At 42.2% G+C, this 22,582-nt stretch overlaps 1 protein-coding gene across 1 annotated transcript; it reads left to right on the top strand.

Annotated features, from left to right (window-relative positions):
* IGSF22 (immunoglobulin superfamily member 22) lies at positions 1–21,471 on the top strand. The gene is given in 24 exon segments (XM_075753032.1): positions 1–148; positions 1,199–1,304; positions 2,690–2,802; positions 3,979–4,161; positions 4,164–4,230; positions 4,587–4,859; positions 5,792–5,862; positions 6,455–6,558; positions 7,173–7,506; positions 7,665–7,738; positions 8,320–8,444; positions 8,446–8,559; positions 8,710–8,923; positions 8,925–9,093; positions 10,058–10,209; positions 10,211–10,232; positions 11,326–11,365; positions 11,367–11,429; positions 11,431–11,450; positions 13,351–13,543; positions 13,545–13,631; positions 15,045–15,138; positions 17,977–18,371; positions 21,198–21,471. Coding segments are annotated over 24 exon segments (3,228 nt in total). The 3' UTR covers positions 21,265–21,471.
* The last annotated feature ends 1,111 nt before the right edge of the window (positions 21,472–22,582 follow it).

Here is a 22,582-nt window from a genome sequence, read left to right on the forward strand (position 1 = left end):
ATGTTTTCCCCAACCAAAGAAGTTGTTTCTAGGAAGTCTTCTGCCTTATTGGAGTCTTTTAGCATGGTGACATGCTCCTTTGAGATCCTTGCTGGAGAAAGCATTCCTGAATTTGTGGAAAAATCTTGTCCACTGCCAACACCCAAGGGTGAGTAACAACAATTTCTGGTGACAGACAGTTCTTTCCCTAGTACATGCCAACAACTGACTGCATTTTCAGGTGTTCTTAGGTATATTCACCCACCTCATGCAAATAAATATGGTCCATGATAGAATCATAGAATCATAGAATGGTTTGGGTTGGAAGGGACCTCAAAGATCATCTAGTTGCAACCCCCCTCCCATGGGCAGGGACACCCTCCACTAGACCACATTGCCCAAAGCCTCATCCAGCCTGGTCTTAAACACTTCCAGGGATGGGGCCTCCACAACCTCTCTGGGCAACCTGTTCCAGTGCCTCACCACCCTCACAGTAAAGAATTTCTTTCTAACATCTAATCTAAATCGACCCTCCTTCAGCTTGAACCCATTACCCCTTGTCCTGTCACTACACTCCCTGATAAACAGTCCCTGACCATCTATCCTGTAGGCCCCCTTCAGAAACTGGTAAGCTGCAAATCATCTTCTACAACTGAAAGAGTGGTAAACAACAACAGGTGCAAACTGCAGATACCTGTGCCCATCCTCACTCTTTTTAGAGATTTGTCGTGGATCAGTCAAAATTGGTGGGAAAGATGCTATTCATTTTAGCTGCTGGAAACCTGTCCCAACTGATTTAAATACAGCAGTTCTTATTTATGCAAAACTCATGATTGAATAATTTGGCTGGGTCTGGAAGAATGTGACCTTTAATGCATAAGTAAATAAGCCTTTCCATCACGTATAATCTCTCCCATATGACAGATCTGTGACTGTCTAAAGTGACAGAAAGATCATATGACTCTACTATATATCACAAATCATTCCTGTCAGCGTGCAGAGCACTGCTAATGAACAAATTTAATTCCCAGAGTGGTATCTGTGATGGATGTAAAGTTGTAGTAAGTACAGTAAGTAAAGTGAAGTTAATCTAATCTCCTCAATGAAGCAGACAGGAAAAGAAACCATGCATTTAAAACCCAAACAGAGAAAGTAGGTACCAGGCTCCTGTTCTGTTTCACTAATTTCATTAATTCCAGTGTTTCTTCTTGCATTTTAGGAGACAAAGCAGTATTCTCAGCTAAAGTTAAAAGTAAACCACAGTCTAATGCAACATGGAAAAGAGAGAGTAGGTACCAACAGAAGAAGGATCCAGAATGTTTTTGACAGTATTTTTAAGAAGCGTATGCTAAGGTAACAAACCTTCTTTTTCTTGCTATTAGCTTGCTTATTTTATTATTTTCACAGTACAAACAGTAAAAAAGAAATACTTCAGCTCTATTGTATTCCTCAGCAGCAATAAAAATGTCCTTGTTTGCAGGCAGCTTACTGCAGTACTGCTACTTTCAAATACCTTTGTGTGTTTACAGGGCAGCATTTCTGATCAACAGAAAAAGAGCATCAGAGCAGGAACCATTATTTTTATTACTTGGTTTTGCATTTAGCATAGTGAGACCCTAATGCCTCGTGTGTGCCATTCAGGCAAAACCAATGCTAAATCTTAATAATTCATAATATTCAAGGCATATGTCACAGTTCATCCCTGTTTAATTTGTGATGTCCCATGGCTGCAAAGTTCTGCTCTCCTTCTGTTCTTTTCCTTACTTTCCTTGCTCTGTTCCTTTCTCTTCTCTCTCCTTAATTCTTCATTCACCTCTTCTCTCAGACAGTCCTTTGTTTATAAGTCTGCCAGCCAGGGCAGGTCAAACTCTTTCTTTTCCTCTCCAGAGTCTTAAGTCCAACAGCTTCCATTCACCCTCGTCTGGTCTCAGTATTGCTCATGCAGTTAGAGGTGATACTCACTTTCGATGCAGAGCACCAGAATAAAAGATTGTCTCTAAGAAGAAATGTGGCTTCATTTTGCTGCCTTAGGCCAAGAATGGACCTGATCCAAAATACTTCACTGTCAGTGGGAAGACTTCTTTTTCTGGGGCTTTGGGAAGGCTCTGAGGGATCTTTAGGGAGGATTTGGCCTCAAAATTTCTACCCTCAGAGATTCTGTTAATGATAAAAAAAAAATACTGAATTAAACACAAATAAAAAGAAGAATTCACTAATACATTTGCCATATCTGCTCCCCACTGCCCCAGCCTATGTGAAGCTTTAGCTTGTTGTTTTCACTATGGGTTGTTTTTTTTCCAATCCGAATGCTTCTCCAGAGATGATTCAGATGACTACAAGTGTGTACTGTCCAATACCCACACTGATGCCATCTGCACATGTATCCTTGATCTACATGTATCCTTGATCATGACTAAAGGTAAGCTCTAGAGTTCTGGCTTGATTAGTGACTAGACCAGTTACTGACAACTAGGCTTGGAAGAATTTTTAAGTTAGACAAAATCAAGAATCTTTGCACGGCAGATTTGCTGCAAGTAGAGCAGGGTGAAGCAGGATGAAAGAATCTATCCCCTGCTGACTTTAAACTGAGCACTGTGTGTCACTGTGTCACTGCACAAAAAGAGTATGTTTTCAAAGATGCAAGCGTTGTGCTTATGATGGGGAAAAGCCTTTATGGTCCCTGTATTCCATGAGAAAAAAATTATGAGAGGCATATGGGTATGAAATATATGCTGTGCATCACTAATGTGAATGGGAAAAACCAAGGTGCCTATGGTCTTCTTGTGGCTGATGAGAAACTCTCTGTTATGCTGAGAATGACAGGTAATCTTTGTTCTCGGGTACATGAGATTCTGTGTACAATGTCAATATCTCCAGACAAAAATTTGAGGGTCAAAATTGTGATCTACTCTTTTTTTTTTTCTTATATGTCTTTGCAACACTCATGATTCACTGGTCTTTTTAGGCTCAAACAGAAGTCTAGCATTGTACAAGTCATAAACCAACCCACAATTACCAGAGCGCCCATGTGAAAACACCTTTCATGAGATAGCAGATTTCAGTTTGAAGCCTAGTTATTACACATAATAAGCCAAATTCTCCACTGACGTCAGTGGGGCAGGGATGTGAGTCACTGCTGAATTTGGACTAGTTTTAGTGGAAAAGATGGGAATGACAAAATGCACCTTGGCACTGTCCTTTTAGTGGAAGTGAACTTTGTTTAAAGAATGTTACAGGACTTGGGTGTAAGTGGATGGGCCTGGGCATAATGACAACAATCTTTTTTCATCTGCATATGCTTCCTACAACCAGCCAAATGTGGGCCTGCTGTTTGAAAGAAAACTAACCACATTATATACAGCAAACTTGCTTCAAATCAATGCTAAGTAAAAGTAATGCTGCCCACCTGCCTTACCTTTTATTGCAGGAGAACAATCTCTTAAAGATAAGCTTTGCTGTAAGTACCATTCTTTAAGTATAATACTTATCTTTTTGATAAAACCCTTAGCAGGGCTTGGGCACAGGCTATTTGGTAGTGTGGTAGATTACCTTACTTAAGCCAAACAGTGATCCTGTGCCAGGCACTGCAGCACTCTTGACAGATAATGCAGGAAGATGTTATTCCTCCTTCAGCTTGTCAAATGGTTCTAGGTATGCTTTTAGATGTCATCTGGAGTTGCCTGGAGCCATTGTACAGTGACCTACAGTAAAGGAGAAGAAAAAAAAGCAGAGCTGAGACAGAAGAACAGAAAACCAGTGTCTCTATTGGTAATCAGTTTTGTAGGATTACACGCAACTTTTACTGAACATTATGAACTGTAGTTAGCTTAATTTCCACTGAAGTTGAAGGAATAAACTGATCTTTCTACAACCACTCAAGAAAGAAATCAAAATTACTTCATTGAAGTCTAGCTATTTAGTGAGATAGGGAACTAAGCATAACAGAATCAATATTTGTCTTTTAGGTATTTTAACAGGTGAGCCCCTAACTCCTGACAGAACTGAAACCACTGAAAATGACTGAAAGACAGACTGCAGTGTTTGAAATCTGCCTGCCAAAAGTGCAAAACTTCACCTAGAAGTTCAATGGGAAAGAGTTGGAGTGGAATGATAAGTATGAAATCATCACATCTGATGATGGATTGGCCCACGCTATGAAAATTAAGGGTGTTCTGTCCAGTGACTTAAAGAACTCAGTGTTGAGACTGGAGATCTAGTGCAGAACAGTCCACTCTTCATAAGTAATGCAAAGTAAGCATCTTCAGGCAGTGGGTGGATCAAACACAAGATAACAGGGTTTGAGCTGCAATATCCATAAATTTAAAACACAAAGCCCTAGAGCTTGGGCTGAAAAAAATGGAAGCCGCAGTCTCATAAAGCTAGTCTGTGAATGGGCAAGCAGAGGAGCATCAAGACCTCGTTTTCACACTGGAAGTAGGCAAGCAGAGGAGCATCAAGACCTCATTTTCACACCAGAGGTAAAGTCCAAGCCTGGAATCTCCCCTACACAGAAGCCGATGTTATATCCTGCAAAGGCAAAGCCACCTGATTTTATTTATAAGGTGCTTGCTGGTATGTGCCATTTTTTCTTGCTAACCCTTTCCCAGGGGTTCCAATCAGTTCATCAGCAATCTCAAGAACGCCCAAGTGAAAAAGAAGGAAAAAGCCTGCCTGGAGTGTGTGCTGACTTCTGAAGATGTCACCCTGAAGGGGATGTAGAATGGATGAGTGATTGAGAGGTCTCCTCGGTACATCATGAAGCATGAAGGGAAGAGAGCAAAGCTTATCATTAATGCTGCTGAGCTGAGTGACTCAGGAGATTGCACAGCAATCGTAGGCTATGCAAGACTGACCTTAATGAACAGTACAGCAGTGCCAGTGTAACTGTGGAAGGTAAGTGTGAATGGCTCAAGAGAGGAAGAGGAGGAGAAACAGTAGTCTTTGCACTGTTCTTCAGTGAACTCTGCAGAGTAGTGCTGCTTTACTATAACAGCCAGGAAACCGATGTGAGATAACACTGCTCTGCAGTCTGTTTATTATTTAACATGGAATAAGCCGTTAGTCTGTGCCCCCTCTTGGTAGCATGCAGATAATAATTAAGGACTTCCCTTTGCTGTATAAAGCAGTAGAAGCAGAAAACAGTAAATCTTCCATTTAAGTCCTTGCACGTGTCATCTAAACCAGCCTAGTAAAGTGTATCGTGTTTTTTATTTTAATCAGGGTTGTCCTAATGAATTCTTATCCAGATTCTTTAAAGTGACCCATGGGACGTTTGACTGCAGTCTGCTGAGGACCAGCAGCACAACATGAGACTGGTAAATATTTAATATCACATTTGTTTTGTGAATTAATTTTGCAGTAGCATTATTGATGCTGTAAACTTAAGTCTATGATCTTTATAGAAAGACACAAGGCTGTTAAGAGTGAGAAAAATGTTGGAAAGCTTAGCTTCATGCTCTCAGAATAGGCTGGGGTAGAATTTCAAAGTTAGGGTGTGGATTTTAGCGGCTGGTAGTATTTGAGGTGACTTCCGTTAGATGTAGACCAGCTTTGAACTGTGCCCAGGTGCCTTCCATGAAAAGTGGAAGCATTAAAAGTAATTGCATGAAAGGAAGAAGATAAAATTATATTAGTGTGTCCTTCACAGGTTCAGGAACCACTGAATATTCAGTTGGTAGGATGGCATGAAGGAAACTTCAGGGGCCAAAAGAAGCTCAGCTGTGAGGTTAAGTGGATTTTCTCACATGGAAGACTGATCTGACCTAGTGTCCATCCCTGACAGATGTCTCTGAGACTGGTCTCTTCCTAATAGCCCTGTGCTTTCTGTGTCAGATGATGCCCCGCAAACCCTGGCCTGGTGTATGGACTTGGATGGAGGTCCTGGTATGTGAGTGCCCTCTGTGAGCCATGGCCAGGTTGGCCTGAAGGGACAGTGTGGGGCAGGGACCTTCTCTGACCGCTCCTCTGGGACAGAAACCACTTCTGTGGCACAGGTAACCTGGAAAGCCATGGCTGAGCTGCCTCAGACTCCTGTGCACGCTGGAATTGCAGGCTGATGCCTTATTTACAGATTGATCTCTCCCCATGTGAAGTTCAGGTTCAGATACAAATATTATGTAGGGGGTAGAGGAAGTGTTTGGCTGGTTTGATAGCTCCTCTAGACCAGCTAAGAGTCTGGAGCAGTGTTCAGCTTCAGCTTCTGGACAAGGATTCCTATAGCTACATTCCCTCCAGTGAACACCCAGAAGGGAAAAAAATACTTAGGAGCAGCCTTTCTCCATCCCCCTTTCTTCCCATGATGTCCAATTCACTAAACCACTTTCGTCCTGAGGGCTTGTCCATTTTGTTGTGAGGTCTCCCTGCTGTTAAATACCTTTTTGGTGTTTGAAGTGCTCAGTCAACAATCATTCTGCACAGCTTTTCTGTTCACATGCTTCCACCAGAATTTCTTCCAGAGGCATTTGAAACCATGAAGAGTATGCCTGTGATGCTCATGCTCTAATTGGGGATCCTTCCGAGCTCTGTGTTGTCCTGAATGATGCGATGGTAGAAAGGATATGGCTCAACGATGGCAAACAGGTAAAACGTCCATGGTATTGTCAGTATCATTAAATGCTGCAAACAGTGGTGGAAGGTTTTCTCCAAATAGCTGCTGTGGGACCTGGCCTGGTTTTGATAAAGGGCTTCTGACTTAGGACAAACGGATGGACAAATCAGAGAAGAACAGAGCTAATCTTTCCCGGTCTACTACAGTCTCAGTCTTACTAAGTTTTGGCTTTGAATCTTGTCTTTTTCAAAATTTTCCTTCCCAGTCTCCTGTAAAGATGCTTTCACATTTGCTAACCCATTTTCTCAGCCTGTAGACTCGCATTCTTTCCCACAAGGTTGGCTTCTCACCACCCACCCTTCTTCTCCCAGTCTCTGATGCTCAGAGTAGTCACTAAATGTATCCTTTGCATGCTACTGTTACGTGCCACGTGGCTCATCTATGCAGACACACAGATCACTCTGTCCACATAACATTGAATTTGTTTTGTCCATAGGCCACAGAGCATTTTACCAGAGTAGGAGCTAGAAATCCTGACTGCTTAGTCATCTTAGAGCAGGAAACTCTGGTCAGAGGATTCAGGGACAGGGTTGGAGCTGGTGTTTGCTGCAATGTGGGTTGTTTCCTGCCTCAATCTTCTTGTCAGATTACAGACATGAGAAGGATCTGGATAGTGAAGCAGGGAGCCATCCACAAACCTATCATTGACAGAACGGGAGAGGAGCATGAAGGGAGGTACACATTCAGAGCCAAGGGGGCAGAGAGTGAAGCAACTGTTGCCATTGGAGGTAGCCACCCCATCTCCTTACTGCTTTTACCAGGCATGCACAAACGCGTGCAGAATCAGTGCTTCACCTGGGCTCCTTACCTGGGCCTGTGTCATTTTACAGGCTTATCTGTCTGCGTGAGCAAAACCTCTTCTTCCTGCTGCTTTGTTCTCCAAGAGAAGAAAATTGAACAGTCGCACTGGCTGATTTTAAGTGACTAAGCATAGGTTTCTGTGTTTACAAATCAGTGATCAAGAATTTTGGCCTGAGCCTTTACTTCAAACATTGTTGTCATGAGCAACAAGAAAAACACCTTTTCTGAAATTATATATAGAAATACATAAATATGTGTATTACTCAGCTCTTGGCAGCCAGATGGCGCCAGATGGGCTTTCAGACTCGTCTGCAGCATGGAAATAAGCCTCTTCCTGTCCTCTGTGTCAAGGCAAGGCGGATAGGTACCTCTGCACAGACAGCGGGACAAATGCAGCAGTAAGGATGCTGTGGCTGCAGCACCCGATATTTATCATACCTGTGTTGCAGTAAAAATCCATCCACATCAAAGCCTTGGTATAGGGAGGGTTGATTTTCTTGCATTCAAAAATATTTTTGAATGGCTTTTTATGACTTTCAGCAGAAGATTGTAATTTCTAAACATACACATTGTGTGACAAAAAAGGAAAAAAAATAGGAATCTGGTTATTTTTCTTTATTGTGTGCAGGACATCCTTATCATTTTCCCATATTACTCTGTAACAAATGAGGGAGCGTTTTCTTTACAAGCAGTACCTAACGTTGATTCTACTGTCTTCATCATGATCATAGAATCATAGAATGGCTTGGGTTGGAAGGAACCTTAAAAAACATCTAGTTCAAACCTCCCTGCCATGGTGTTGTGGTTTAACCCCAGCCGGCAGCTAAGAACCATGCAGCCGCTCACTCACTCCCCCTGCAAGGGGATGGGGGAGAGAATCAGAAGAGTAAAAGTGAGAAAACACATAGGTTGAGATAAAGGCAGTTTAACAGGTAAAGCAAAAGCATACAGCAAGCATCAAGGTGCCTTTCAAGGCAAAGGCAATGCCCAAAGTCACATGGTTCAAAGATGGTATTGAGGTGACAGAGGAGGAGAAAGTGGTGATGGAGAAAAGCCAGTGACTGTGTTGCAATCAAAATCTGTGTGAGAGAAGACAGTGGAGCCATTATGCTGAATCTGAAAAATGACTGTGGCTCAGCTTCTGACAATCCTTACCTCAACTTTGTTGATAGGTCCTAAATTATTCATTTTACAGCAGGACAATCACTGATAGATATGCTGGGTTACAGCCTTTCTTTTTAAAAATCTTGCAGTGGGCCAGACTCTGAGTTATCCCATCGAGTAATTCAAGACAGTTTAGTTTTGCTGTAATCTACACTGATTTGCACCATGACAGGATATGACCCTCTAAATAATAGCCCTCCGTGTCATTCTGGTCAGCTGCTCACACTGAGACAAACTAAACCAACCCCCACCCCCTCACCCAGGGGAAAGCAGAGTTCCTGTAACACGTGGGGAAAATGTAAGATGAGATGGAAAGCACCCAAAGGCAATGGAGGAAAACAGGTGATTCACTTCATCATCAAGAGGAGGATGGCTGAAGAAAAAATCGTAGATCAAAGTATGGGTGGTGGAGAGCAACTACACATTTGCTACAGAGGAGGTAGAGGAAGGGAAAGCCTACTAATTCAGAATACATGCCATCAACTCCAAGGGCCTCATCAAGCCCCTGGAAACAGAAGAAATGTTTGCTGGAGAACCTGTTAGCCAGCTGTTTTTAATGTGGTTTCACAGTCCCACTTCCCATCGTTTTTGTCCTCTTCCTCCTTGCCAGTCCCCAAAAGAACACTGTCCCCTGTGCTTCAGGGGACAAATTCCAAGGACAGAGCTTAGAAGCTGCTTTGTGCTTAGGCTAATAACCAGGATCGAACAAATACCCAGGTCCTTTCACTGCAAGTGTTTCTGGACTCAGAAACCCCTCGACATGGACTGGCCACAAGAGAGGACTGACTAACACTCTGTTCTAGTGTCAGTTACGTAAGCGTAGTGGGATACGGCAGAAATGAAAAGTGGCTTTCTCTGGAAAATATTGTGGGGGAGGAGGGAAGACAATTTAAAAAGGAATGCTTAAAAACATTTTGTTTTGCAGCCAAAAAAGAAAATGCGTCAGCCAAAAACTAACTTGATTAGAAAACACTGCTGAACTATCTTCTGGGAGTTATAGTTTGAGTACCTCGTTTCCATTTTTCCTTTATCGACTGGGATCCCCAGTGAAAGGGGATTTGCCGTCCCCTTTCCCCAGGACCAGAGTGTATCACAGAAGATACGGTGCAAACCGCAAGCCTGGCCTATTGAAACATTTCAGAAAGAAAATTACCAAATTGAAGTAATGTATGTCAGTTCTCACCTACAACTTTGCTTTTTTGACCAAACTTCCCATGGATTAGTGAAGGCTTTTCTGAGCCCCTCTGTAATGCATTGCAGAAGAGCTCATTTTTTGAATACGTACAAGAATTGAAATGTTTCAACATTTGAAATGACAAAGGGAAGTAGATGGCAAAGAAAGAATCTATAGAAAAAGTTTGTGGCCATGAATAAACTTTAACATACAAGTTATCCTCCTTGACTTCTTGCTGTACATACATAAGTGTATATTTACATGCACACACACACAATTTGGAGTTAATGAATTCTGATTGTACTTTGCTAATTTCATTTTCTTCTGTGTAGAGCCTCTGAGACAGGTGTCTCAGCCTCAAGCTGTAGGTGTCAGGCAAGAAGATGTCACCATCACCTGGAACTTCCCAGCCCAGGATGGAGGCTCCCCAGTGCAAGGTTATGTCACAGACAAAAGGAAGAAAGGCAGCGATCTTTAGTGTCCTAATCACCAAGGAGCCAGTTCGAGGTCAGACCAGGATTATTATCTGTTTTATGTAGGCAGAAGGAACATTAGACAAGCTTTTAATCGAAAGCTGAATATTGATTAATCAAGGAAAATGTCATCATGGCATCTAGCAAGATACACCTTTTGACATATGCTGTTCAAAGCGGGATTTTCAGCCCTCAAATGGAAATGGCTTGATACCCACAAGCAACGATGAAAGGGCTCAGCACCTCTGAAAGTCACACCTATGGATTTGGGTGCCTAATTTCAAGCATCTATATTTTACATTTCTTCCTACCTGAATTTGACTGCTTTTCCCTGACTTAGACCAGAACTGAATTAAACAAGTGACTGATTTTGTTGTATCCATCAGATAGCAACCATATGATCCATGCTTAGCACAGCTTGTATAACACATGGGAGTGTTCCTATCAGCAGCAGCAGCTGACTAACGAGACTTTTCCTTTTCCTCTTCTGTTAATATTTTGGTTCTTTCTTGGATTCTTTCCTCTGTCTCATTCAAAATGTTGGACTTTCATATTAATTAAGTTACACTCAATCACACTATCTAAAAATATCCTCCTTAAAGCACCATTATTACTCCTGGGAAATAATGGAAACACTTTGTGAAGGCAAATTATTCAATTACTGAGGTTTTTTTCAGAATTGAATGGAGGTTTAACCTTGCTTGAAGGCTAGATTGTGAAAGGCTTGGCTACTATTGAGTTCATTATATCATGGGCAATGAGTCAGTGGAGCAAGACATGAAGATATTTTGCCCCAGCGTGTGTGATTATACCAGGCTATAGACCATAATCTAGTGGAAAACAAATTATGCATTTTTCCTCTTATTATGCATCAAAATTCCATCTCCTCCTTAGGGAGACAGTGAGATGAAAATGGAGCAGACCTCTGGAGAAATGAATGTTAGACCTAGTTAAGGGGCTCCCTGAACCTCTGAAATTTATACTGTTCTCCAGCAGTCACTGAGCTGAAATTTCTTCTTTGTTTATCTCAATCCAAAAGCAATTTAAAAAAAAAAAAATAGTGACCTCATGGGAACACTTTTATGGGTGATTAGAGAGTTGTGTAATAGCAACATGTGTGTCTCTAGGTACCAGATTCAAAGTGGATGGTTTTCTGGAGGATACAGAATGAGTTCTGTGTGATAGCTGTGAACCGTGCAGGCCCTGGATTTCTTAGCATGCCCTCAACCTCTTGTTGCAAAGGATCCCATCAGTATGTTTCTTTTACTGTTTAATGTCTAGTTTTCCCAAATGTGTATGTGATGATCAGATCTATGCATTTATGACTGAAGTCTGAGGGAACGTGGCAAAGTCCAGCCTGGCTCAATGTAATGGACTGCATTGTGTTTACTGCTTAACTAAAGATTAAGGCAGGCCTTAATACTGTTGGGTATAAACATAATTTTATTGTAAGTGCCTGAAAGTGCAATGTTATTCACTTAAAATGTCTAACTATTCAGATAAGGACACAGTAAGAGATTCCCACCTGGGGGGAATTGAGTATATGCAAAACAGCAGATATCAACATGATAAAGGTGCTCTAAGGTGTAGATACCTTCAGTGCTTAATGTTCATGTATAGGTTACTAAAGGTCCTAATGTATGACAAAGAAAATAATTTCTCGTACATGTTACTATGCTCCTTTCATCAGTCCCCCATCAATCCTTTTAAAAGAAGGGAAAACTCTTGCGGAATTCATGGAAGTTGCTTACGTTCTTTTATTTGAATGCTGGATTTTTAGTAGTAAAGAATCTGTGCCTAATTCTGGACTCATCAAACTCATAGACAAACTCCAAAGGATTACAGTAGCCTCAGAAATGCTGAAATGGGCAGATTTTATTTTGTGCCAGTTATAGAGAATCCTTACTCTATATACCATATAACTAAAGCATTTTAAAAACAAAAGGCTGTTAGAGGCCATCAGAAATTGCTTAAACTCTTGACAGAATCTTGCAATAGCTAGAGGAATGGGCCTTGGTAGGTGCACATAATTTGGAAAAAAAAAAACTGGCCAAGTGTGGAAGCTGGTAGAGCTAAAAACTGAGAGAATTCTATGTAGTAGACAAGAGCCTTGAGGTTAAATAGTTACTCAGATGGAAAAGCATTCAGGTTCCTTTACATCAGAAGACAACACAAAAACAATTTAAAGCCTGAAGCTATGATTCTTCTCTTTGAAGACTTGCATTATTTCACATTAGGCCTAAGAGAATATGTACTGTCCATATGCACCATATTCCTTATGACCCTGTGTGCTCATATGAATGTTCTGTATAAAAGCCATTAGCATCAAGATTGTCATGGCATGCTGCACTGGCTAACTTTTTTGGGTTGGGGATAGCAGGGAGAGGTCACTGCATTTTAGCTGAGACTTTCAGAGCAGAATGTGGATCCTGATACACAACTCCCTATTCCTTTGATTAAAAATATACAGATATTTTTAAAAGTTCCATCTTTGCTCTTCTTACATATTATGGAGAGCTAACTAGACTGCTGCAAGGTGGAGTAAAGAGCAAAAAGCAAGATCTGTATTTACAAAAATGTCTACTAATTAGGGGTACTGTAGTCTTTGGCAAATAAACCTGAAGAACATTAACAGGATCTTGCAAGCTAGTAAGCAAATACACTAATCCAAGCAGTCCAGATAGCACCTGTCCACTTTACACAGCACTTTAAGAGGGATTTATTAAACAGGAAGAAACACCAGGCACTCAAAGCCATATAAGACAGGTTATAGGAAATTTGCTGCAGAGCTCACCAGTCAGCTAGGGAGAGCAAACCTTTACTGCTAGACACCTCTCCCAAACATGTGGCAAATGAATGGTGGTCCAGCACTCATAGAAGATGCCCTTTTCAAGCTGAATTCAGATGTTTCCATGTCAAATGTTGTGAAGATTTTTCTTAAATGGCCAACCTTGAAACAGAGTCTACATGTATGTGCCATTTTAGGAATTGCACTGTTTTTTTGGACAGAATTTGCTCTGTGTTTACTAAGGCTCCTTTTACCCTAAAACCTTGTAGGTTCAGCATCTTGAAATAGGAATAGCTCTGTATTCAGTTATGCACGCGTAGGCCTGTGAGTAGGGTAGCGTGTCCCAGCTCTTCTGCTGTCGCAGAGCCTCCAGAACTGCTGAAGGTGGTGGATTTTTCCAACTCCAGCATTTGCTTAGCCTGGCAGGAGCCAGACCAGGGAGATGTGCTGTCAGGATAGATACTAGAGATGTGAGCTGAGGACACCAAGAAATGGACAAAATGCACCAAGATCCCTATCTCTAGTACCACTTACGCTGTGGGCAGCTTGCAGGACAGACAAATACTACTTCTGAACCCAAGCTGTGAATGAAGCTGGTGTGGGAGACACATCAGAGTTACAGGAAAGAATTCTAGCAATGCCACCTTCAGGTAAGACCTGCAGTATCTCTCCAGCTGCAACTCTCATCTGTCAGCTGTTACTTTCATGCGTTTTTAAAATACACCTCATTTTGTAAAGGGTTATCAAATTCAACTTGCACAAAGGAACATTTAGCATCATGGCTCTGCTTCTTTTTGCGGAGTTTTCAGAGGTGCTGAAATGGAGAACAGCACAGGCTGTGCAGTCCTTGAGCCAGATTAAAATCATTCTGCCATCTTTCTTGCTGAGCTGTCCCCTGAAGGAGTATGTCAGGTGTAATGGCAGTTGTTTCTTCCACCATCTGACCTCTCACATGTGATTACAGAGGTCACTGTTGGAAGATTCTCTGATTCCTGTCACAGATACTGTAGTCTGAGTATAGGTGAGGAGAGTAGGTACTACAGCAAATAAGCCATCATGTTTGAAATGCCTGTTCATTGTAAGTACAGTGATACTGAGACAGGATTATAATTCTTTCAGGTGCTCAGTTTGAATGGGATGAACAGTCAGGTGCCAGTCATGCTTCAAAGACACTAATTATGTCTTGAGAATGAAGATACCATGACCTGCCAGAAAATCCCTAGATAGCTTACTATTTGAGTCAGCAAAGTATTTAATTCTTTATTGGTTAGGACTTATGATTGCTTAATTATTAGGAAATTCAGACTTTTTATGTCTAAGATATACTCCCAGGTAACAAAGCATGGTGCTGACTGCCCTCAGTATTGGTAACACCAGCAAGAAAAGATGCACGATTCATGAGTCATGTTATATAACACTGAGTCCTATCGAGTAGAAGGACACTCGGGTTTGACTGAGGATGTCTCAGAAGGCAACATCCAGGTGACCAATGGAGAAGAGAAATAACCACTTTTTCTGTCTCCACTTTGGAACTACACAACCAGTCCATGCAGCACAGCTTTGTTAACACAAATCCCAGAGAGACTGCAGGCTCCAGACAAACTTCTCTGCTGTGGAATGGCAACATGCAGTACTGTACTGAAAAGATGAGAAGTCCTATAAGAAACAGATACACAAAATCATTTGTGCAGAATGTGGACAGTAAAATCATCTAATGAGGCATTAAAGCTGCCTCCTGTTTTTCTTTGTTCTCATTCACTTTTTACATAACCTATTTTCAAATGTTCCACCTGGCTCACCTGAAATTGTCCTGAATAGGTGCTCATCACTAAGCTGTTGATTGCTGAGGCATTAATGTTTCTCTTCTGGTGGTACAGGTATTAGGAAAAGAGCTGGCAACATTGCAACCCTTACACTAACTGCCTTCTGCTGGAACAGTTTGAAGTTTTCTTCTTCAGTCTCCGGGCATGACTCAACAGACTGAAGAATAGCTTTACTTTTCTATGCAATCTCTCACCCTTTTATTTTTTTTTTAATTTCTCTCTGTTTTTCTTTTATTCCCCTCTGCCATAAGTTTGATCTGACTGTGAGGCTGAAGAGCCACATGGTGGTTTGTGCTGGGACAGCACCATGCATTCATACGTCTTTCCCTGTGAGATTCTGTATTGTGTCCTGTCAGAGGAGAAATCATGCAGTTAGAGTTTTCTTGGGCATCTGGTGAAATACAGCTGCAGGGCTATGAAGGCTGTAGTTGTCCTTTGCCCTTTATCACATGAGCTGTCACTTTGGTTTAAAAGAAGTTGACTGTTGGAGAAAACTCATGCAGTGCTTTAGGTTCATGAAGTCCTGCATAACTGCTCACTATTTTTATGGCTAGTCTTTTTGTAAGCCTCCCTCTGGTGGTTAGGGTAGAGGGACTTCTGTGCATGCGAGTTTGTCAGCTTCACAGTCCAGCCCCCTGCAGCTGGAGCAACAGTGTTCAGCAAACCATAAAACATTGGGGAAGCCCTCCGATTCATCACAAGAAGCAGAATTTTTTTGAGTATACAACTACAGTTCGTGCGAACTGAAGTAAAATCATTCTTGATTGAACCTTGAGTGACCTAGGGGAGTGATCTCGTTGTAAAGACAACGCTTGAGGTCCTAACACTGTCCTTTCTGAAGTACAATTTCTATTAACATGGATATTGAGCTCCTTTCTGTAGAGGCTAAGGGCAATTTCTGTGCTTTCCTTTTTGTTAGCCTAGACTTCTGCACAAGCTGAGGCTTTACAGTACCTTGCAGATTCAGTCCCAGTCTAAGAATATACATCTCAGTCTAAACTGTGGAAGTTTGTCTGTATCACACCAGCTGTTTTCTGTCAGCTTTCATCAAACTAATGAACTGTAGCATAAGGTTTATGTGGCATCTCCCAAGCCAAGCCAGCTCTATGCCCTGGCTGCAATGACACTGAGGACACTGACCCTCTGAATTCACAGGAGCAGTGGTACATCTCCAAAGACAGAGGTAAGATGAAAAATTCCTGATAGTGCTGGAGGAAGATGGGTGCTCTTGCACACAAGACTGTGGACTAAGCTTAGGGTCCCTCTGTGGCCCTGGGTATAGCACTAACCTACGCTGCACCTCAGGTCCCTTCCTGGGGAATAGACATGAGAATACCTTCTGTCCTGTCCATTTGATGGCAATCTCTTTAGGACCAGGCTTCCTTTTACTACATACATGTGTAGCACATTACATAGCAGTTCATACAGATGCTGTTTAAATTAAAATTCAAGGCAGTAGAGGCCATCCATGTACAGAGAGAATTATATTATCATGTCTTGACATAACAGAAGATGGGTGTTATAAATGTCATCTGCCTTGCAGCATATTTCCAGTCTGACTGGGATTTGTTTCCTAAATGAAAAGCAAAAAAAATCTGTCACATGTAGGAGACTGTGCGACAGTCCTTCTGGGCCAGAAGCTATAAGAAGTCCCTAAAAGCACATTAAATTAAACACTCATAGGTCATCCCGTCAGGTAAATGCCTTCTCCTTTGTTCAGTTGCTCCCTGCTCAGGCCTAATCAGTAATAAGGATGTCTCATTAGCAGTACTCCCAAGCAAAACTGAACACACCCCAGCTCATCAAATCAAAATAGTAAGTGATCCTTCTGTCCAGTCTGGGGCAAAGCAGAATGCAGTTACTCTGAATAGTGAGATCCAAGCCAGTTGTTTTTGCTTGGCCTATGCCTGTTTTAATAAACAATATAATAATATAAAATGAAGTATATATTAACATATATTACCAGACTATGCATACATTTCTTCAGAAACCTATCCACATGCTGCCAAAAGTCTTCTAATCCCGTTAAGAGTAATGGGCAATACATTAAAATAACAGGATAAGTAGTACACTAAAATGAGTAATCAGGTGTCAAATTGTGTATTTGTATTTAACAATCAGCCTTCCTTGATTGATGTAACTATACCATAGGTATGTTACTTCTGTCACATGGCCAGCTAAGAAAGAGCAGTTCAGTTCTGTGGCTCTAGTCATGTTCTTGTATGGAAGTACACTAGGGCTGGATCTTAGAGAGTCTGAAATAACTTCAGTAACTTCTGTGTATGTAGGCAAGTTTAAGAGTAGTAAATGGAGGAAAGCTAGGTTGGTTGTGCCTTCCTTGCAGTCCATTCCCTTGGTAACAGCCTGCCTGTCTTCAGGGAGGACAGCAGCGCACAAGCAGATGTAAACTGATTTCCTATTCTTCATTATAAACGGCAAGTCACAAGGTTTATTTGCACAAACCTCAGAGATGGTAGAGAAACTCTGAAGGATAAGGAGATAAGCTGTTTTCTGAGAATGAGGTCTCTATCAGAGAATTTTGCTATACTGTGCTACATTTAGGATCCAGGGGATTTACCTGATGGGACCCTGTGCCAATGCAAAAGGAGATAATAAAGACTTCAAGAAGCATGCTTAAATACAGGCTGAAAATGGAAGATTTACAGTGGACACTGGAAATTAAATTGCACATGCAGTTCCCCTTGATTCCCCCAGAGCACTCTGTAGACTATTAATGCCTCAGAGCAATGCCAGCAGAGCAATATCCCTTCCTTTGCAAGATCACCTGTTTTGGTTTATAATTGGGTGTAATTTAATAATGCATTTCTAAAGTGCCTTGGGAGCCAAATATCCAAAAGCACTTTACAATTTAATGGCATTAGTGAGAGAAGGCTTGATATATCCCCACGGAGCAAAAACCTGACACCTTATTTACAGACCAAGAAACAAAGAAATTAATTGCTTGCTTACAGTTGCATGGCAGATTAATGGGAGAATGAGATTTCTGATTCCTTCCTCTCTTGCTTTTCAGTTTGTATTTGTTTACATGTTGAGATAGGTATGCTGGTCAGATGCTGACAGTAATGTGGCGTATTGTTTATTCTTCCTCCTCCCTGAGTTTTCCCTGGTGGGAAAGAAGGTCGAGGTCATGAAATGTTATACCCAAGCTCTTTGGATTTGTACTCATGCAGGAGAAGACTCTCTGTCTTGATGGCACTGGCTCTGTGTTTGCCTGTTTGTGTAACAGACAGTGTAGTATGAAGCACCCCATAGTGAATCTGTCCTCAGCAGAGTGTTTTGACTTCAAGATGGAGTATCCCAGGAAGGACTGTGCTTCCCGTTTCATCGCCCCACTGAAGAATCACAGCATGAGTCATGGCAACTGCTGTTGCTGTGCTTTCGTCAGCAACCCCCACCCAACAGTGACCCTATACAAGGGCAATATTAGTATCACATCCAAGTCTACGTTGTGGTTCAACTCAACAAGTAGCATCTGTCTTGCGATCCCTACAACTTGCAGCTGCAAGCTGATCATCTGTGGTAAGCTAGATTTGCAGCCACTGTGATTTGTTGGGGGTGATTCCCTCCAGGTTGAGTAACCATAGATTTCATGTCTCTGAGTACAGTTTACACACTGCTGTTTCCCAGGGCAAGTGCACTTACTGGGACTGGCACTGTGGCTCACACTTCTCTGGGCTAGTTTGGCTTTCGTCCTTGTCCAGAGGAAGAGGTTACTCAGTCTGTAGGTACTGCAGCTAGAGTTGTAAGGGCCACATTGTAAGAACTTACCTTCATATCCAAAAAGCAGCCTAACTCTGTCTTCCTCTGAAGTCACTAAGATTTGTCTTCAGTTGCTTGAAGGCAGTATTGGGTCCCCTTGGCATGTTATGGCTAGTGGGTCTCATTAATTCCCTAGATGGCTCAAAAGCAATATGCCTGTTTATCGGTCCCTAACCAGGCTTGCCCTGCACATGTGGCAAACTTAGCACCTCCAAGCAGTCAACTGATGCATTCTAACAACAGTTAGAATGTACTTTTTTTGCAGATACCAAAGACACTGCACCGAGTAAATCTGTTGTTCTCCTTTGTGAAATGGCAGGATTTTGCCAGCGTTGTATGAAAGCTAGTAAAAATTTCCAAGACACAAAAAAAAGAAGAAAATCAGACGTATCATATTCCCCTCTCACTTCTCTGGTTTTTTTCCATTCTGGAAGCACCCAGTGAAGTTTTAAAATCAGGATGTAACACACAGCTTGGTTACAGCTGACTCCTGTGGTCCTGTGAGACTGAACACTTCCAGGTGCATGGGGTGAAGTTTTACAAACAGTAACCCACGACCCTCACATGGTTTCCCCATGTCACCATGCCTGAACTTAAAGCTTGCAGAGTCATTTTGCAGTATGTACAGCAGTGCCTTGAAACAGATGTGTCCTCTGGATTTCATCACCCCCTGATAAGCTCATCCTGCTTATGATTGATTAACTAGGGAGCCTTCAAGGTTAAACATCTGAGAGCAAGAATTCTCCATCCTTTTGTCTGCCATGACACTGAAGTATGTTTCCCCATTCACCCTTCTTAGAGAAAGGCTCTGGTGCTTCAGGACCTGTTGGTGATCTCTTAAAGGGAACAAGAGAGACACACTGCCAGGGACAGCTTGAGATGAAACTGATACAGCACCAATATGATAATAATGAGGGACTGTATTTGGAAAGATCTTTTAAGGTTATTTTTGTCTGTGATCATTGCTTCTGGACAGCCTGCTGAGCCCTCCCCAGTGTTTGGTTCTCTCTGCTAGTGCAGAAGTAGCTCAGTGTGGGCCTGTGGAGAGAAAGGATGTGCAGGCTGGGTTTCCTGCTCTGATTTTCAAGCAAACTCATCTGTCTTTGTGTGTAGGATACAGGCAACACTTCTTTCACTGCAGCCAGCCACTGCCTACCTAAAAGACTGAAAGCAGTTCTTTACCATTTTTTAAGAATTCCTGGTGTTATTGGCTCTCCCACTTCCCATGCTCCCTCTCTGAACCCACAGTTTCACACCACAGCTGGAGGACAGTTTCCTAGTCCCTAAAAATCAGTGTGAGCTTTCCCTGGCCTGGCATCACTGCGAGCCAGGCTGACACAAGAGGGCCCCTGGCAGCGCTGCTCACCTCAGTTTGAGGAGGGCAGGCAGGCCTGAGGGGCACGAGAACAGCTTTCTATCTGCTCAGAGATCTAATTGCTGGGTAGGACTTACCTTCTGCCTTCCCACACACAGCTTGTTGAGTGTTACAATAGGAACATACCTTTTCAAAGTTATTCAAAGCAGCCTGTTTACAAGCAGAGCTGGCTAAGGAACAAGGCTTGCAAAAATACTGTGTGGGTGAGGTACTAATTTATATTCAGATTCCTTAATTGGAGCCTATTTCTGAAGTGTCCTCAGGCTCCTTCTTGCCTTCACCTGGGCAGTCTCTTGGGAGGGTTTTGCTGCTGCTAGGGCTGTTTGTTTGCAGCTGAGTGAGGTGGGAAAGCAGGAGTCAGAATGTGAGACTGTAAAACTGACTTTAGGAGATAAGGAATTCACTTCAAATTGAACTTAACTGTAGGTTTATTTCAGATCTCAGGAACTATATTGTTACTGCTTTTAGTTCTGGAAGAGGGGTAGTTACTGCCTGGAGTCAGGTGCTGTAGGATGGAGGACACTGTCCTTTGTGTGAAAGCACTCTTTGTTAGGCCAGGAGCTCCTTCAGACCAGGACTTGGAAGACTTTCTTTAGGGACTTTTTTTAGAGACTTTCAATGGTCTTTACCTGGTGACAGGGTGTCCTAAGAGAAAGGAGTGATCTAAGGGATGAGCAAATCTGCTGCTTCAAATAGCTGTGCAGAAGTCTCAGTTGCTGATTTCTATGCTGATTCCATGGGAGCTAAACCTGTGTTTCTTAAACATCGGTCTCCATGCCTCTTAATGTATGCTCTTCTGTCTCTCTGCTTTAGCAGAGGACACCTGAATTCTGCTGCTTAGCCATGTTTTCAGTTTTAGCTTTTTTCTTACTATTTGCAAAAACAAATAGGGCATTGCTCCATCTCTCTGACACACAGCAGCATCTTTCCTGCTGTTGTAGCTCAGAAGGTGGGAACATCATTTTCATGGGAGGTGGTAGGTTGCAGAGAACACAAAGCCTGTTAGACCCAAAGTGAATTCTTTGGAACAGTAATGAACTGGCCAAGGGGAAATGAGAATGAAAATGAGAACTCCCTAAATTTGAACTGTTTACTTCCTACGAAAAGTGTGACAACTTTTTCCTTTATACAGTGGAAAGCTTTATAGCTAGAACTTTGTGAGACTTGCACTCAAAAGTCTTAAAGTTGGTTGCAGTAATTATGGCACTTACTCCTTTTATCTTTTTCTTAATAAAAAGATTATAAAAGTCTCCTGGATACAGAGACAGAAAGTTTGCAGAAGTCAAAACACAGGATGTAATTAGTGGAACTAGCTCTGCCTGGTCTAGCATGGAGAACAGCATTGCTGTGGCTGTGTAGTTTGTTTGTGTGGCTCAAAATGCAACTGCCCTTGGCTTCTGTAATGATGGGTTAAACCAAGTGGTACGAGTGGGGCTTCTGCTCAGCAGGGACACTGATGTTTCCATCTTCCTTCCCTCTAAGTGGTTTTGCTCAACAGGGTGCATGTTAAAGGTGATATTTCTATTATCATCAGCTAGTGTATCATAATGGTAATAAAAGAAGCCAAAAATTGCAGTTCTCTCTTCTATAATCAGTTTGCTTCTGCATTGGTCAATGAGAATCCTGCTTCAGAGTTCAAGAGGACACTTGGGTTCTGTCTCCATGTCCCTAGATAGCCCAGCAGGACCTCCATGATGATCTAGGCTTCATTATGTCAGGTTGTATATAAACAGAGAGTAAGCCATAAATCTGAATTACTTAAATCCTTGCAATACCAAGAAAGTAAGTAGAGCCTGCAGCTTTGCAGATGAGGGAGTCGCTTTGTGAAAGAGCTGGCCGTAGAAGGTAAAACTTGAGCTCCAGAAGGGTCCAGGAACTTCACTGCTGGTGGCCAAGTAAGGAATTGCAGAATATCTGAACCGTCGAAGGATCGACAGCTTGATAAATATGCATATATACATTAGTGCTGGTTCTTCTAATTAGAATGAATTCTTCCAGGAGGCAGTTGGGGAATAAAAGCAGAGCAGTGGCCAGCCACAGACAGTGTCTGAGAGCCACCTTTGTTCTATCTGGAGCTGGGAAGGAGGTGTGAGGAAACAGGATGCTCCTCCCAGCAGGCCTCTAAGTTTTTGAAAGGAATTGTAAAAGACCAAATTGAAGAGGAAAGAAGCACCCACTTTTGCCTGCCATTAACCCCTTTAGGCTGCTTTGAAAAGAATTTGGGAGTATTTCTGCCTGGTACCAATTCATTCTCACATCAGGAACCACTCCACTTCAGAAGAGGAGTATGAAGGAGTCTCTCTTAAGCCTGTGAGCAGATCCTTTTAATGGACCAGGAGCAGTGACACACTCTGTATTTCTATGCTATAAATCCTTGAAACCTGTTCCACTGGTGACAGATGGCCTGGTTCAGGATTAATGAAACCAAATATCTGTGCCACTGCATCAAACAGCTGAAGAAACTGGCATCAGATCCCCAACCAGAGAAAAATGTCCATACTGCCCTACTTTTTCCTTCTGGAAATTTTGCTGGGGCCGGGGAGGAAGACAGACTTGGCCATTTGTCTGGGATTCCTGGGCAGCGAGCAGTCCTCCCAGAGCAATCCTTTGCAGCAAGC

The sequence above is a fragment of the Balearica regulorum genome, chromosome 5 (genome assembly GCF_011004875.1).
Source record: "Balearica regulorum gibbericeps isolate bBalReg1 chromosome 5, bBalReg1.pri, whole genome shotgun sequence".
Lineage (NCBI taxonomy): Eukaryota > Metazoa > Chordata > Aves > Gruiformes > Gruidae > Balearica > Balearica regulorum.